The following is a 17,230-nucleotide window of genomic DNA, read 5'->3' as shown; positions in this document are numbered from 1 at the left end:
TCTCTCACAGATTCTGAATTCTTTGTTTAAACTTCCCAATAAAACGGTATAATCCCTTCTGTCTGGAGTCTTAATCTCAGCGGAACTGTGCTGGTTAAATTAAGGTCAAATTAATAGAAAAGAAAAATTAAATAAAAACATAAGATGAGAAGCAGAGTGACCCAATAACTTTTCACACTGTTATAAATATTTTAATTGACAAAAAAAAAACACTGTGAAATATCATTAGTTCTACAGTTTTGCAGATGTACAATATTCTACACAGCACAAGTCTAAAAATCATTTGCTTCGTTGTTGTTTTTTTGTTTTTTTTTATATATATAGAGGCTTTGTTTGATTTAAATGACAAAACTACAACACAAACATAAAAAAAACAGAATGTGACAGTGAATTTTCATTTAAAAACATAAAAAAAACCAATTAACTTGAATGAAATCTGCTGCATAAAGACACACAAATATAAAACACAAACAAACTCATGACGCTTTAGTATCTGCTGTGCACGTTCTAAACTTTGGTGTTGTTGTAGTTTTCAAATGGAGGGCGGGGCCTATCGACACGTTGCAGCTGATGTCATCAACGTTCCCGTGGGCGGTGACGCTAACTGGAGGCACTGCTCCGTCTGAAGCTCTGTTACTCGAGTTAGACTTTAATCTGAGCTTTGTTTTAACGCGATCTGACCAAAAAGAGCTGATTTAGCCGGAGCTACAACAGGTGAGACGGTTTGTGCAGTTAAACAAGTCCCTCACAAGCTAGCTAGCGTTAGCCAACAGTTTTGTTTTTTTTTTTTTTTTTTTCAGCCACTCTCACGTTTTTGTTGAAAATCAAACTCCTAAACGGGACCATGAACCGCTCGGATTGATCGCAGACTCCTGAAAATGTGCTGATTAAATCTATTTTGTTTTGTTGTTTGCATCGCGTCACCGTGGTAACTGCTGAACAAGAACACGTCCAGTTTGATGTCAGCAGGGGGCGGCACCGGCGGGGGAGGGCGGGACTTGAGGGGGCCCTAACCTTCTTCCTTAAAGAGGCAAATGCTCCCCCAATAGCTTCCCCCAAAAATGTGTGCCCCACTTTCATAGCACATCTAATCTCAGCTAACAATGTGCAAATGGCAACTGCAGAGTGTTAAAAAAAAAAAATTAATTCCATGTTAAGTTTAATAAATCAGTAAAACTTGCGTAAAACAGCGGGTCAAACATGGTACGGGAGGAAGGGCTGCGCTCGCTTCAACACAAGACTCTAAATTAACATGTTAAGTATGAGCCCCCCCAAAGGAATTAGCCCCCCTCGTAGCTCCCCCCAACCAAAAATATCTGGCGCCGCCCCTGGACGTCACTGCAAAGTATCAATGTAACTCACTGTTTTTGAAATAAATCTCCAAATTTATGATCTATGGCTCCACAAACTCGTCACATTAAACTTACGGCTTAAAGTCCTTTCAGTTGACGACACTCACGTCTTTGCGGTTGAAAAATGGCTCCAATTTATGAAGCTGCTGTGAAAAAAAATTGAGTTTTGTTTATTGAAACTGACAGAGAAGACGTTGAACTTTGTGCCGGTTTGTGTTTCATGTGGATAGACCCAGGAACCAAAAAACTCCACCATGGAATTTAACAAACTTCCCGAATCTATTAAGATGAACTGATTATGTCTAAATCTACTAAAAGTTTGAAAACACAGATTAAACATGGATTTTAGAGGTGAAAGGACAAAATGGCTACCGCGTTACAAGTGCCATTAAAACATTTTACAACACTTCTGGGAAAAAACAACGTGAAGTTGACGTTTCTATGGTTAATATTTACACTTTTTGCGTCGTCGTGGATACGGGAAAAGTCAGGAGTCCACTTCAGCGCCGCGTTCAAGGCTCAGTTTCGAGTGGGACAAAAGGCTTTTCCAAAACACTGCATGTAGATATATACAGATTTACACATCCGGGTTCTTAATCCCGCCATCTTTGGGACCAAATGTGCAGGACGAGAGTTTGCATAGAAAAAATCTCCGAGGGAATTCTGTCTTTAAAGAGTTAACTGTAAAGACAAGATGGACGCCCCAAACTGCGAACACAAGTGACGTAGAAACTTCTTTTTTCATATCAAAACAAATCTAAAATCAGCTAAACAACATGGCTTATCTCATTTGTGTCATAAAATCATACACAAATTGCGTTTTCAACAGTCGTAGTCTCAGATTCCAAAACCAGAATTCAGGAATTTCTTGAAGTTTTCCAAATAATCCACTTCTACCTTTTGGATTCTATGCTATATTTTAGGATTGTGTGTGTTTTGGCATATTTAGCAGGGCCGTTCGCAGAAATTTGGGGGGCCCCGGGGTCAGAAGCCTCACATGGGCCCCCCTCTAATGTAAATTAATAGGAAAAAAGGTCCAATTTTGGGCCCCTAGGTGTATACTTTTTTACTTTTACTTCACTACATTTGAGAAGCAGTATCTGTACTTTCTACTCCACTACATTTTTGAACAGGACTGAAAAGTAAAAGTATTTTTTTATTGTAGTTTTAGAGCTGCTGAAAAGGCTGAGGGTTTATTTTTGACACAGAAAAAAACAAAAATATACAAATAAAATGTTTCTGTTCAACAAACTTTACTTTTTACTCTTTAAATACATTTTTAAACGGATACTTTAACACTTTTTTAACGATTTTTTCATGTGATACTTTTACTTTTACTTGAGTATTTTTTCGCTCCAATATTTGTACTTTTACTTAACAAAATGGAGTACGTCTTTCACTCCCGTCTTACTTTTCTATTTTTTTTTTTTTTTTTGAAGTAACTGACTCTCACCTCTGCTGAGATCTGACGTTTTACCTGGAAGTACTTCAGTATTTTCCTTCAGTATTTTTAAAAACTTGTAAAACTCGTGTCCGTACGAAAAACACAGACGGAAACGGCGCTGAGGCCAGACGACAGAGATGAGTACTTTTACTTTACTTTTGAATTAAATTGATGTTCTCAGAGTCGTTTTCAAAGCCTTTTACACTTATAGTACAGCGTCATAGTACTCTTACTCGAGTAAAAGTTATGGCGAGTACGTCTAAAGTGACACGACCTTTATGTAACGACACGAAAACATTTGAACTTGTGTTTTTCTTGCCGGTCCTTCAGATATGATTTAGTTTGGCTCATTTTTTTTTATCCTATCTCAGATTTTGTGCAGTTTTTCATGTTTTTTTCCCCCTTTTTCTACATGAACCAAAACTATGAATCAGACGTTATGTTACTTTTAAAATTACTTCAGTAGTAGTTTCCAAAATACTGTAAATTCTCGGACCACTACTTTGTACTTTCTTTCTTTCTTTCTTTATTCGTTTAATCTTCCAAAAGAAAAGATGATTTGTACCAGATTTAGCTCCTGTTACTTTCCATCTACAGTCATTTCTACTTGAGTAATATTATTTCGAAGTACTTTTACTCGAGTACAGCTATTGGCTACTCTAATACTTCTACCAGACGGAAAGTTTCTGTACATAATAAACACATCGAGAGCTAATAATACTTTGAATGTTGCCCTTTGTATTGTCTGAGGGAGTGAGTGTTTTCTACAAGTTTTTTTTTTTACAAATATAAAACCTACACCTATTTACACCACCTTGTATTTACAAAACTCCACCCGCCGTCATGGCCCGGGCGCAGTACAATAACCTTTAGCGGTCTGTAGTAGTGCTGTCAAAATACTAAAACTTCAAACGTGACTTTGATGCCGAGGAATAGACTTGAAACTCAATACTGATTCTGACACCACGGTGATAATACAAAATACTTATGTGTACACAAGTATATACTTTACAGCGTTACATGGTAGTACTTTGTTTTCTGTGGCCTTATATCCGTGTAATCCCTCAGTCGTCCAGTAGGTGCCATAGTACAGCCCAACATCTATTCAAGTACGGTTCGTTTCTGCGGCGTTTTTAGTATCGATACTTTTTCAAATGAGTATCTAGTTTCGATATTAGTTTTAGCATCGATTAGTATCCGATTTTCGATACTTTTCACAGCCCTACAGTGTACAGCGTGTACTCGGCGGTCACACTTCCGTGCTCACAGCCCTCGTGTTGGTGTAAAACTCCGGCGGCGGACTCCAGGGGGCGCTCCTCAGCACGGTGCCTCTTCCCGGTCCCGGAGGAAGGGGCGGGGCCAGGGCGGGGTTCTCGTAGTGGGTGGGCATGTAGGTGACGCGCTCGCCTCCGTTTCGGGTGTCATCCGTGGTGCGCACGTAGAAGGGCGAGTGGTACGGGGAGCAGGAGGGGCAGTACCGCGGGCGACCTCCAGGGGGCTTGGCGGTGGGGGCGGGGGGCTCCGGGGACAGGGACAGGGGGGTGCAGACCGAGTCCAGCCCAGAGACGGAGCAGGCGTTACAGGCAAAGTGCTGCTGGGACAGAGAGCCGCTGTCTGAGCCATTCGACTTACAGCAGTAGTACTACAACAAAAAAACACAGTATTTATTATATAAGTACACAACAGTACTGCACTCAGGTACTTACGATTACTACTACTGAATTTTACAATTAATGTGTCATTCTACTAGTAAATGTAGTCACAGTAGCAGTAGTAGTAATAGTAAATGACAAAAGTAGTAGTAGTAGTAGTGATAGTACTTTGAGTCCATAGCAGCAGTAGTCATAGTAGTAGTAGTTGTAGTAGTGGTAAAAGTAGTAGCGGTCGTATTAGCAGCGGTGGTGGTAAAAGCAGGAGTAGTAGTGTTTTTGTTGTTGTTGTTTTTATATAGTTTTTTTTTTTTTGTTGTTTTTTTGTTTTTTTGTTTTGGTTGTTTTTTTTTTTGTTTTTGTTTTTTTTTGACACTGTATGATGTCCTCACGGCGTTGACGCTGCATTAAACGTGACGTCCTCACGGCGTTGACACTGCATTAAACGTGACGTCCTCACGGCGTTGACACTGCATTAAACGTGACGTCCTCACGGCGTTGACCCTGCATTAAACGTGACGTCCTCACGGCGTTGACGCTGCATTAACCGTGACGTCCTCACGGCGCTGACGCTGTATGACGTCCTCACGGCGTTGACGCTGCATTAAACGTGACGTCCTCACGGCGCTGACGCTGCATTAAACGTGACGTCCTCACGGCGCTGACGCTGCATTAAACGTGACGTCCTCACGGCGTTGACGCTGCATTAAACGTGATGTGACCAAAACACATGATTTTCACTTTCACACTGAACGTGACGTCTGTATTTCGTCTGTATTTCGTCTGTATTTCGTCTGTATTTCAGAGCAGTGAGACCTCGACCCGTCGACTCTTCTCCTTTTGCCTTTTCTGTTTACAACGAAATTTACACCACAAGAAAATGTGGAAATAAAAGAGATTTTCATCCAAACAAATCAATTTTAACTTGGATTAATAGATTTAATTGTTTTTTTGCCCAACCCTACCTGGAGTCTACAGCAGCAGTACTAACAGTAGTAGTGCTCGTAGTAGCAGTAGTGACAGTAGGAAAATCTGGAGTAGTAGCAGCAGCAGCAGTAGTAGTAGTAGTAGTAGTAGTAGTAGTAGTAGTAGTATTAATGGTAGTTTTAATAGCAGTTGCAGTAGCAGCAGTAGAAGTAGTAAAAGTATCAAGTCTACAGTAGCAGCAGTAGTATAACAGTAGTAAAAGTACCTGGAGTCTACAGTAGCAGAGCACAGCGATGATACACAGCAGAATCACTGTGGCCAGTATTCCTCCGGTGATCACAACAGTTCCCGCTGTCATCCGACCAGCTCTCCATCAAACTCTACAAATATATACACAATTATACACAAAAATACACAAACTCTACAAATATATACACAATTATACACAAAAATACACAAACTCTACAAATATATACACAATTATACACAAAAATACACAAACTCTACAAATATATATACAATTATACACAAAAATACACAAGCTCTACAAATATATACACAATTATACACAAAAATGTACAAACTCTACAAATATATACACAATTATACACAAAAACACACAAACTCTACAAATATATACACAATTACACACAAAAACACACAAACTCTACAAATATATACACAATTATACACAAAAATGTACAAACTCTACAAATATATACACAATTATACACAAAAATACACAAACTCTACAAATATATACACAATTATACACAAAAATACACAAACTCTACAAATATATACACAATTATACACAAAAATACATAAACTCTACAAATATATACACAATTATACACTAAAATACACAAAAATACACAAACTCTACAAATATATACACAATTATACACTAAAATACACAAAAATACACAAACTCTACAAATATATACACAATTATACACTAAAATACACAAACTCTACAAATATATACACAATTATACACAAAAACATCAAACTATGAATGAAGTGTCTTGCCCAAGGACACAATGGCAGCATGTGCACTTAGCCTGAGATTGAACCGGTCACCCTCAGACTCACTACACCACCGGCAAATGTTTAAATAGTTAAGAAGTATACGACAAAGTACTTTTTGCAGTTACAGTGAAACAACAGCAGACTCACGTTCAGTAAAGTTGCTTAACACCTAAAAAAAGGAGAAAATTCTGTATTAATTTAAAGAAAATATACGTGTTAAATCTAATAAATTTGAATACGATACGTTTAACTGACATCAGAAGAGTGTCCGGGGGTCGAGGGGTGGAGGTCAAAGGTCAGACTTCAAAGGTCACTCCGCTGCAGCACATCTCTGAGGGACAAGAAGAGAAACAGGATTAGTAAGAACAGACTGGTGCAGTACTACTGTTTGTCCACAGGATGGCGCTAGAATGCAGCGCACGCATCTTTATACAGGCTAAGGGCGTCACAGCAGCATGTTTATCAAAGACATCCTGTGATTACGGTTGAAAATCCAGCCACTATGTCTCTCTCAAGCTGAAAACGCTCTGTTCCACCTTGTGATGTCATCGTGTGGCGATACAGGAAGTGCTCCGCTGTGTTTTTAAACTCCACACACCTTCATTTATAGAATCATTTGGATTAATTCAGCTCTGGAATTGCCACTTATCTCGACTGAACTAAAGGTAAAAAAAAAAGAAAAAAAACAAAAAGGAGCTGTTAACTTGAAAACTACCACTTGATGACATCACAAGGTGCAACAGAGCGTTTTGAGCTTTGGAGATGCGACAGAACGAATAATAAAGTGCGACTCAAACATGTGAATGAAACAAAACACAAGTCCAGGTCTGTTTTTGAGGAGGGGACGGCGTTAGAACATGATTTAAAGCTCACAGGGGCACATTCTGCATAATTTAAGATGTAATTTAGTACAAAACTAATCCCAACGTCATCAAATCAACAATCAGATTTAAAGTTCAATATTTTCTCAACACAAGTATTAGAAAAAATGATGTAAACAAGGGAAAAAAGTATTTGTAATTCCTATGTATGTACTAGGTCCATTTTACAGTGGATACTTTTTACTTTTACTTCACTACATTTGAGAGCAGTATCTGTAATTTCTACTCCACTACATTTTTGAACAGGACTGAAAAGTAAAAGTATTTTTTTTTTATTATTGTCTGAGACTTGCTGAAAAGTCTAAGGATTTATTTTTAACACGTTTATAATTTCAGCTAAAAAAACCAAAACAAATAAAAACAACTGGAAAAAGTTTTAAAAGACTCAGAAACTGCGTGAAATAATTTTACTTTTTACTCTTTAACTACATTTTTAAACAAATACTTGAATACTTTTGCTTAAGTAGAGTTTTTCATACAATACTTTTACTTTTATTTGAGTGTTTCTTTGCACTGGTGTCTGTACTTTTACTTAAGTTGTTGTAGTTGTATTAGTAGTAGAGGTACATGGACTCAGTAGTGGTAATAGTAGTAGTACTGATATTACCTGGAGTTAGGGCTGGTCAATTTAGCCTAAAAGTAGTAGCAGTAGTATTAAAAGTAGTAGTAGCAGTAAAAGTACCTGAAGTAGTAGCAGCAGCAGCAGTAGTAGTAGTAGTAGTAGTAATATTGATACTACTTGGAGTCTACAGTAGCAGCAGAGTATTCCTTTGCTCTGGTATCTGTACTTTTACTTAAGTAACAAAATCGAGCACTTCAACCCCTTTTCAGAGAGTGTGTGTGTGTTTGCTGAATAAACCCCAGGCACACACTCACACATCATTATATTCATCAGATGAGTGTGACTGCAGTGAGAGAGTGTGTGTTTGCTGAATAAACCCCAGGCACATGCTCACACATCATTATATTCATCAGATGAGTGAGACAGTAGTGACAGAGTGAGAGCAGTGACATCTCAGACTCATAAAACACAAGACGCACAGAGACACAGACATAAACTTTACTCCAGTGGGCGAGGGGTTCATTCTGCAGAAACACGTGCCAACACTTACACACTTTATATTAGTTTGTTTATTATGGAACAGATGAATCACTGTATTTTACTTTCTATATTACGTAAAAACTGACTCTTGTGAGCTTTAAATCATGTTCTAAAGTCACTGTTCCCTCCTCAAAAACAGACCTGGAGTTGTGTTTTGTGTTTGACTAACCCTTTATTATTGGTCTGTAACGTCTCCAAACCTCAAAATGCTGTTTCACCTTGTGATGTCATCAAGTGGTAGTTTTCAAGTTAACAGCTCCTTTTAACCTTTAGTTCAGTCGAGATAAGTGGCCAGAACTGAAATGATCCAAATGATTCTAGAAACGAAGGTGTGTGGGGTTTAAAAACACAGTGGAGCACTTCCTGTATTACCACATGATGACATCACAAGGTGGAAAAAAAGATCATCGGCTCCCCTTATTAAGGACAGCTCCCGCCCTGGCTTCAATTTGTTTCACTTGCTGCCCTCGGGGAGGCGCTACAGGGCAATTAAAGCAACGACCACCAGACTCAAAACTTATTTCCCAAGTGCCATAACCCTGTTGAATTCACGTGTGCACTGACCTCCGACTTGTGCAATATTTAACACAGTGCAATATTTATCAGTGCAATAGCTAATATAGTGCAATACTTGTTCAGTGCAGTATGTGACTCTGCAGTATTTACTTGTAAATTTTGTTGAGAGTTGTAGTCTGGGGTGTTTTAATGTTTTAAATGTTTTAATGTCTGGCACTAGTTATCTTAGTTATATTGTGTTGTAGTGTCCCATGTCTGTATTGGAGGGTTGTTTTTAATCTCGCTGTACATGTGTGTGGTGTTGTACATGTGTGTGGTGTTGTACATGTGTATAGTGTTGTACATGTGTGTGGTGTTGTACATGTGTGTGGTGTTGTACATGTGTATGGTGTTGTACATGTGTGTGGTGTTGTACATGTGTGTGGTGTTGTACATGTGTATAGTGTTGTACATGTGTGTGGTGTTGTACATGTGTGTGGTGTTGTACATGTGTATGGTGTTGTACATGTGTGTGGTGTTGTACATGTGTGTGGTGTTGTACATGTGTGTGGTGTTGTACATGTGTATGGTGTTGTACATGTGTGTGGTGTTGTACATGTGTGTGGTGTTGTACATGTGTATAGTGTTGTACATGTGTGTGGTGTTGTACATGTGTGTGGTGTTGTACATGTGTATGGTGTTGTACATGTGTGTGGTGTTGTACATGTGTGTGGTGTTGTACATGTGTATGGTGTTGTACATGTGTGTGGTGTTGTACATGTGTGTGGTGTTGTACATGTGTGTGGTGTTGTACATGTGTATAGTGTTGTACATGTGTGTGGTGTTGTACATGTGTGTGGTGTTGTACATGTGTATGGTGTTGTACATGTGTGTGGTGTTGTACATGTGTGTGGTGTTGTGCATGTGTGTGGTGTTGTACATGTGTATAGTGTTGTACATGTGTGTGGTGTTGTACATGTGTGTGGTGTTGTACATGTGTATGGTGTTGCGCATGTGTGTGGTGTTGTACATGTGTGTGGTGTTGCACATGTGTGTGGTGTTGTACATGTGTATGGTGTTGTGCATGTGTATGGTGTTGTACATGTGTGTGGTGTTGTGCATGTGTGTGGTGTTGTACATGTGTGTGGTGTTGCGCATGTGTATGGTGTTGTGCATGTGTGTGGTGTTGTACATGTGTATGGTGTTGTACATGTGTGTGGTGTTGTGCATGTGTGTGGTGTTGTACATGTGTGTGGTGTTGTACATGTGTATGGTGTTGCGCATGTGTGTGGTGTTGTACATGTGTGTGGTGTTGTACATGTGTATGGTGTTGTACATGTGTATGGTGTTGTACATGTGTGTGGTGTTGTACATGTGTGTGATGTTGTACATGTGTGTGGTGTTGTACATGTGTATGGTGTTGTACATGTGTATGGTGTTGTACATGTGTGTGGTGGTGTTGTACATGTGTGTGGTGTTGTGCATGTGTGTGGTGTTGTACATGTGTATGGTGTTGTACATGTGTGTGGTGGTGTTGTACATGTGTGTGGTGTTGTACATGTGTGTGGTGTTGTACATGTGTATAGTGTTGTACATGTGTATGGTGTTGTACATGTGTGTGATGTTGTACATGTGTGTGGTGTTGTACATGTGTATGGTGTTGTACATGTGTATGATGTTGTACATGTGTGTGGTGTTGTGCATGTGTATGGTGTTGTACATGTGTGTGGTGTTGTACATGTGTATGGTGTTGTACATGTGTGTGGTGTTGTACATGTGTGTGGTGTTGTACATGTGTGTGATGTTGTACATGTGTGTGGTGTTGTACATGTGTATGGTGTTGTACATGTGTGTGGTGGTGTTGTACATGTGTGTGGTGTTGTACATGTGTGTGGTGTTGTACATGTGTATAGTGTTGTACATGTGTATGGTGTTGTACATGTGTATGGTGTTGTACATGTGTGTGGTGTTGTACATGTGTGTGGTGTTGTACATGTGTATGGTGTTGTACATGTGTGTGATGTTGTACATGTGTGTGGTGTTGTACATGTGTATGGTGTTGTACATGTGTATGGTGTTGTACATGTGTGTGGTGGTGTTGTACATGTGTGTGGTGTTGTGCATGTGTGTGGTGTTGTACATGTGTATGGTGTTGTACATGTGTGTGGTGGTGTTGTACATGTGTGTGGTGTTGTGCATGTGTGTGGTGTTGTACATGTGTGTGATGTTGTACATGTGTGTGGTGTTGTGCATGTGTATGGTGTTGTACATGTGTGTGGTGTTGTACATGTGTATGGTGTTGTACATGTGTGTGGTGTTGTACATGTGTGTGGTGTTGTACATGTGTATGGTGTTGTACATGTGTGTGATGTTGTACATGTGTGTGGTGTTGTACATGTGTATGGTGTTGTACATGTGTATGGTGTTGTACATGTGTGTGGTGGTGTTGTACATGTGTGTGGTGTTGTGCATGTGTGTGGTGTTGTACATGTGTATGGTGTTGTACATGTGTGTGGTGGTGTTGTACATGTGTGTGGTGTTGTGCATGTGTGTGGTGTTGTACATGTGTGTGGTGTTGTACATGTGTGTGGTGTTGTGCATGTGTATGGTGTTGTACATGTGTGTGGTGTTGTACATGTGTATGGTGTTGTACATGTGTGTGGTGTTGTACATGTGTGGTGGTGTTGTACATGTGTATGGTGTTGTACATGTGTGTGATGTTGTACATGTGTGTGGTGTTGTACATGTGTATGGTGTTGTACATGTGTATGGTGTTGTACATGTGTGTGGTGGTGTTGTACATGTGTGTGGTGTTGTGCATGTGTGTGGTGTTGTACATGTGTATGGTGTTGTACATGTGTGTGGTGGTGTTGTACATGTGTGTGGTGTTGTGCATGTGTGTGGTGTTGTACATGTGTGTGATGTTGTACATGTGTGTGGTGTTGTGCATGTGTATGGTGTTGTACATGTGTGTGGTGTTGTACATGTGTATGGTGTTGTACATGTGTGTGGTGTTGTACATGTGTGTGGTGTTGTACATGTGTGTGGTGTTTGTACATGTGTATAGTGTTGTACATGTGTATGGTGTGTGTACATGTGTGTGATGTTGTACATGTGTGTGGTGGTGTTGTACATGTGTGTGGTGTTGTGCATGTGTGTGGTGTTGTACATGTGTATGGTGTTGTACATGTGTGTGGTGTTGTACATGTGTGTGGTGTTGTACATGTGTGTGGTGTTGTACATGTGTATAGTGTTGTACATGTGTATGGTGTTGTACATGTGTGTGATGTTGTACATGTGTGTGGTGTTGTACATGTGTGTGGTGTTGTACATGTGTATGGTGTTGTACATGTGTGTGGTGGTGTTGTACATGTGTGGTGTTGTGCATGTGTGTGGTGTTGTACATGTGTATGGTGTTGTACATGTGTGTGGTGTTGTACATGTGTGTGGTGTTGTGCATGTGTGTGGTGTTGTACATGTGTGTGATGTTGTACATGTGTGTGGTGTTGTGCATGTGTATGGTGTTGTACATGTGTGTGGTGTTGTACATGTGTATGGTGTTGTACATGTGTGTGGTGTTGTACATGTGTGTGGTGTTGTACATGTGTGTGGTGTTGTACATGTGTATAGTGTTGTACATGTGTATGGTGTTGTACATGTGTGTGATGTTGTACATGTGTGTGGTGGTGTTGTACATGTGTGTGGTGTTGTGCATGTGTGTGGTGTTGTACATGTGTATGGTGTTGTACATGTGTGTGGTGGTGTTGTACATGTGTATGGTGTTGTACATGTGTGTGGTTGTGTTGTACATGTGTGTGGTGTTGTACATGTGTGTGGTGTTGTACATGTGTGTGGTGTTGTACATGTGTGTGGTGTTGTACATGTGTATGGTGTTGTACATGTGTGTGGTGTTGTGCATGTGTGTGGTGTTGTACATGTGTGTGGTGTTGTACATGTGTATGGTGTTGCGCATGTGTGTGGTGTTGTACATGTGTGTGGTGTTGTACATGTGTATGGTGTTGTACATGTGTATGGTGTTGTACATGTGTGTGGTGTTGTACATTTGTGTGATGTTGTACATGTGTGTGGTGTTGTACATGTGTGTGGTGTTGTACATGTGTATAGTGTTGTACATGTGTATGGTGTTGTACATGTGTGTGATGTTGTACATGTGTGTGGTGTTGTACATGTGTATGGTGTTGTACATGTGTATGGTGTTGTACATGTGTGTGGTGGTGTTGTACATGTGTGTGGTGTTGTGCATGTGTGTGGTGTTGTACATGTGTATGGTGTTGTACATGTGTGTGGTGGTGTTGTACATGTGTGTGGTGTTGTGCATGTGTGTGGTGTTGTACATGTGTGTGATGTTGTACATGTGTGTGGTGTTGTGCATGTGTATGGTGTTGTACATGTGTGTGGTGTTGTACATGTGTATGGTGTTGTACATGTGTGTGGTGTTGTACATGTGTGTGGTGTTGTACATGTGTATGGTGTTGTACATGTGTGTGATGTTGTACATGTGTGTGGTGTTGTACATGTGTATGGTGTTGTACATGTGTATGGTGTTGTACATGTGTGTGGTGGTGTTGTACATGTGTGTGGTGTTGTGCATGTGTGTGGTGTTGTACATGTGTATGGTGTTGTACATGTGTGTGGTGGTGTTGTACATGTGTGTGGTGTTGTGCATGTGTGTGGTGTTGTACATGTGTGTGATGTTGTACATGTGTGTGGTGTTGTACATGTGTATGGTGTTGTACATGTGTGTGGTGTTGTACATGTGTATGGTGTTGTACATGTGTGTGGTGTTGTACATGTGTGTGGTGTTGTACATGTGTGTGGTGTTGTACATGTGTATAGTGTTGTACATGTGTATGGTGTTGTACATGTGTGTGATGTTGTACATGTGTGTGGTGGTGTTGTACATGTGTGTGGTGTTGTGCATGTGTGTGGTGTTGTACATGTGTATGGTGTTGTACATGTGTGTGGTGGTGTTGTACATGTGTGTGGTGTTGTACATGTGTGTGGTGTTGTACATGTGTATAGTGTTGTACATGTGTATGGTGTTGTACATGTGTGTGATGTTGTACATGTGTGTGGTGTTGTACATGTGTATGGTGTTGTACATGTGTATGGTGTTGTACATGTGTGTGGTGGTGTTGTACATGTGTGGTGTTGTGCATGTGTGTGGTGTTGTACATGTGTATGGTGTTGTACATGTGTGTGGTGGTGTTGTACATGTGTGTGGTGTTGTGCATGTGTGTGGTGTTGTACATGTGTGTGATGTTGTACATGTGTGTGGTGTTGTGCATGTGTATGGTGTTGTACATGTGTGTGGTGTTGTACATGTGTATGGTGTTGTACATGTGTGTGGTGTTGTACATGTGTGTGGTGTTGTACATGTGTGTGGTGTTGTACATGTGTATAGTGTTGTACATGTGTATGGTGTTGTACATGTGTGTGATGTTGTACATGTGTGTGGTGGTGTTGTACATGTGTGTGGTGTTGTGCATGTGTGTGGTGTTGTACATGTGTATGGTGTTGTACATGTGTGTGGTGGTGTTGTACATGTGTATGGTGTTGTACATGTGTGTGGTGGTGTTGTACATGTGTGTGGTGTTGTACATGTGTGTGGTGTTGTACATGTGTATGGTGTTGTACATGTGTATAGTGTTGTACATGTGTATAGTGTTGTACATGTGTATGGTGTTGTACGTGTGTGGTGTTGTACATGTGTATAGTGTTGTACATGTGTGTGGTGTTGTACATGTGTGTGGTGTTGTACATGTGTGTGGTGTTGTACATGTGTGTGGCAGCCTAAATATGCAGGTTTGTTTGTGTGTTAAACATGTGAGAATGAAACAAAAATAAACACAACTCCAGGTCTGTTTGTCGTGAGGAGATTTAAAGATTACTCATTACTACTAAAGCCACAACTGCCCTGGGACAGACTGACAGAAGTGAGGCTGTCAATCTGCGGCATCGGCCCCTCCCACCACCAACACTCACACACCACTTTCATACTAGACAAAAATGGGCGAAGTGTCTAGCCTAAGGACACGACTGCAGCACTCAGTCCAAGCGGGAATCAGTCCTGTGACCTTCTGGTTAGGGGGGACCTCTGCTGTAACCACTAAGCCACCGTCGCCTAAGCTCTTGTGTACTCCCAAACAAGTGTACTACGCAAATAAATCCGTTTAGTGCAGGAGTTTATTGCGTTGTATGAGCACGCAGGTAGTTCCGGCAGCGGTTTAATCACTGTTCATGTATCACTACGCCGTGGGCATCGCCATGGCAACGGGTAAACAAACGGACCGCTGTCAGGAGGGACTAGCTTTCACTAAAACAGGAAAAAAAACAATGCTTTGAACATCCACGGACAGACTAAAGGTTCAGATTTTTTTGTTGTTTTATTTATTTTAATGCCCACAATCATCCAAATAAAGAACTTTTTAAAAATTCAATCTCATGTTTTCAGCAGGAATTGAACCCTCGACCTTCGTACAAACAGACGAGTGTGTGTCTGGTCTCAGGCACAGGCTTCATGAATAAGACACGTCTCATGAAACATGGATCTGACATTTGAAATCACTTCCTGCTTCATTTGAGCTGTTTCCTCTCTCCATCTCTCTTCATTTCCTCTCCCTCTTCACTCCGTCTCTCCATTCCTCTTCACTTCATCTCCTTCCACTTCCTCTCACGTCCCTCTTCACTTTCTCTCACTTCCTCTCTCCATCCCTCTTCACTGCCTCTCCTCATCCCCCTATCACCTCTTCCTCGCCCCATCTTTCTTCACTTCCTCTCCCTCTTCCCTATCTCTTCCCATCCCTCTTTACTTCCTCTCTCTCTTCACTTCCTAACCCCATCCCTCTTTACTTCCTCTCCCCATCCGTCTTTAGCTCCTCTCCTTCATTGCTTCCTCTCCCCATCACTCTTCACTTCCTCTCCCTCTTTACTTCCTCTCTCCATCCTTTTTTACTTCCTCTCCCTCTTCATTTCCTCTCCCTCTTCACTTCCTCTTTCCATTCCACTACACTTCCTCTCCTTCTTCACTCCCTTTCTCATCCCCCTTCACCTCCTCTCACTCTTGACTCCCTTTCTCCATCTCTCTTCACCTCCTCTCTCTCTTCACCTCCTCTCCCTCTTCACCTCCTCTCCCTCTTCACTTCCTCTTCCTATCCCTCTTCACTTCCTCTCTCCATCCCTCTTCACTTTCTCTCTCCATTCCTCTTCACCTCCTCTCCCTCTTCACTCCCTCTTCCCATCCCTCTTCACTTCCTCTGCCTCTTCACTTCCTCCCCCTCTCCACTCCCTCTTTCCTTCCTCTCTCCATCCTTCTTCACTTCCTCTCTCCATCCCTCTTCACAAATATCTCAATGCTCCATCTTTCTTTTTCCTCATTTATTCTGTCAGTTTGTTTTCATAAACAGACGTCGCAGCTGTTTCAAAGTGAGACGCTCCATCCACAGAAAAGTGCTGCCGTTTCACGTTTGCACAGGTACGAACGAGAAACAGACGGGATCGGTGTAAAGACCGTGTGGAGTTATAAAGCACTTCCTGTATTACCACATGATGACATCACAAGGTGGAACGGGGCGTTTTCAGTTTGAGAAAAGAACTCAGCCTAAATCTGCAGAAACAAAACACAAGTCCAGGTCTGTTTGTGACGAGGAAACGACATTAGAACACAGATCATAGCTACAAACGCAAAAATCTTTTTAAAATGTGAGAGAACAGGTCTGTGGGCGCACTCCCTCAAAAAATGTACGTCAGCCATTTTGAAACGCCTCATTAGCAGCAAACCTGATGTATTTACGCCATAAATCCTACACAGACGGGGCAATTTAAGGGATGAAAACTCATAAACGTCTTTGCTAGCATCACATGTCTTCTTTAAACCGTGACTGAGCGCAGGCTGCGGATGCTCCTTGGCCTGACGCGCTCCGTACGGGCCGTAAACGCCGCGGACGACACGAGTCCCGCTTCATCAAACGCATTAGACGTATTAAAACCCGACGAAATCTGAAACTTTAATCTCAGAAATGGACTTTAGCGTGAGCGTGTTGACCAGCGCAAACATGTGTGTCAGCGCTTACGGAGGGTTTATGGGGACGTGTTAGCGGCTAACGCTAACGCTGTACTGTCATCTCACTGTCCGGTTTAAAGAGCCCGTTGAAACTGATGACATTTAAAGGCGCGTTCAGGAAATGCAGACGACCCGTGTAAAGTACAAGCGAAAGGGAAACTGCTTACGGCCGCAGAATGAATCTGCAGCTTTCAACGGCGTTAGACACAAAATACTTCTACAAACTATATTTAGCTGCTGCGCTGTCAAAAAGAACCTCTCCTGA

At 41.2% G+C, this 17,230-nt stretch overlaps 1 protein-coding gene across 1 annotated transcript; it reads right to left on the bottom strand.

The window, feature by feature from the left end:
• Positions 1-4,045: 4,045 nt before the first annotated feature.
• Positions 4,046-16,739, bottom strand: LOC117370256 (protein FAM163A). Its single transcript, XM_033965650.2, has 5 exons — positions 16,683-16,739; positions 6,660-6,735; positions 6,552-6,573; positions 5,638-5,752; positions 4,046-4,438 (listed from the first exon to the last, which is right to left on the bottom strand). Exons 4-5 carry the CDS (start codon positions 5,728-5,730, stop codon positions 4,046-4,048), a joined length of 486 nt encoding a protein of 161 aa, XP_033821541.1. The 5' UTR covers positions 5,731-5,752; positions 6,552-6,573; positions 6,660-6,735; positions 16,683-16,739.
• Positions 16,740-17,230: the final 491 nt, after the last annotated feature.

Source organism: Periophthalmus magnuspinnatus, chromosome 4 (assembly GCF_009829125.3).
Source record: "Periophthalmus magnuspinnatus isolate fPerMag1 chromosome 4, fPerMag1.2.pri, whole genome shotgun sequence".
Taxonomy (NCBI): domain Eukaryota; kingdom Metazoa; phylum Chordata; class Actinopteri; order Gobiiformes; family Gobiidae; genus Periophthalmus; species Periophthalmus magnuspinnatus.
The sequence above is the reverse complement of the archived record's forward strand: the minus strand, read 5'-3'. Positions and strand labels throughout refer to the sequence as shown.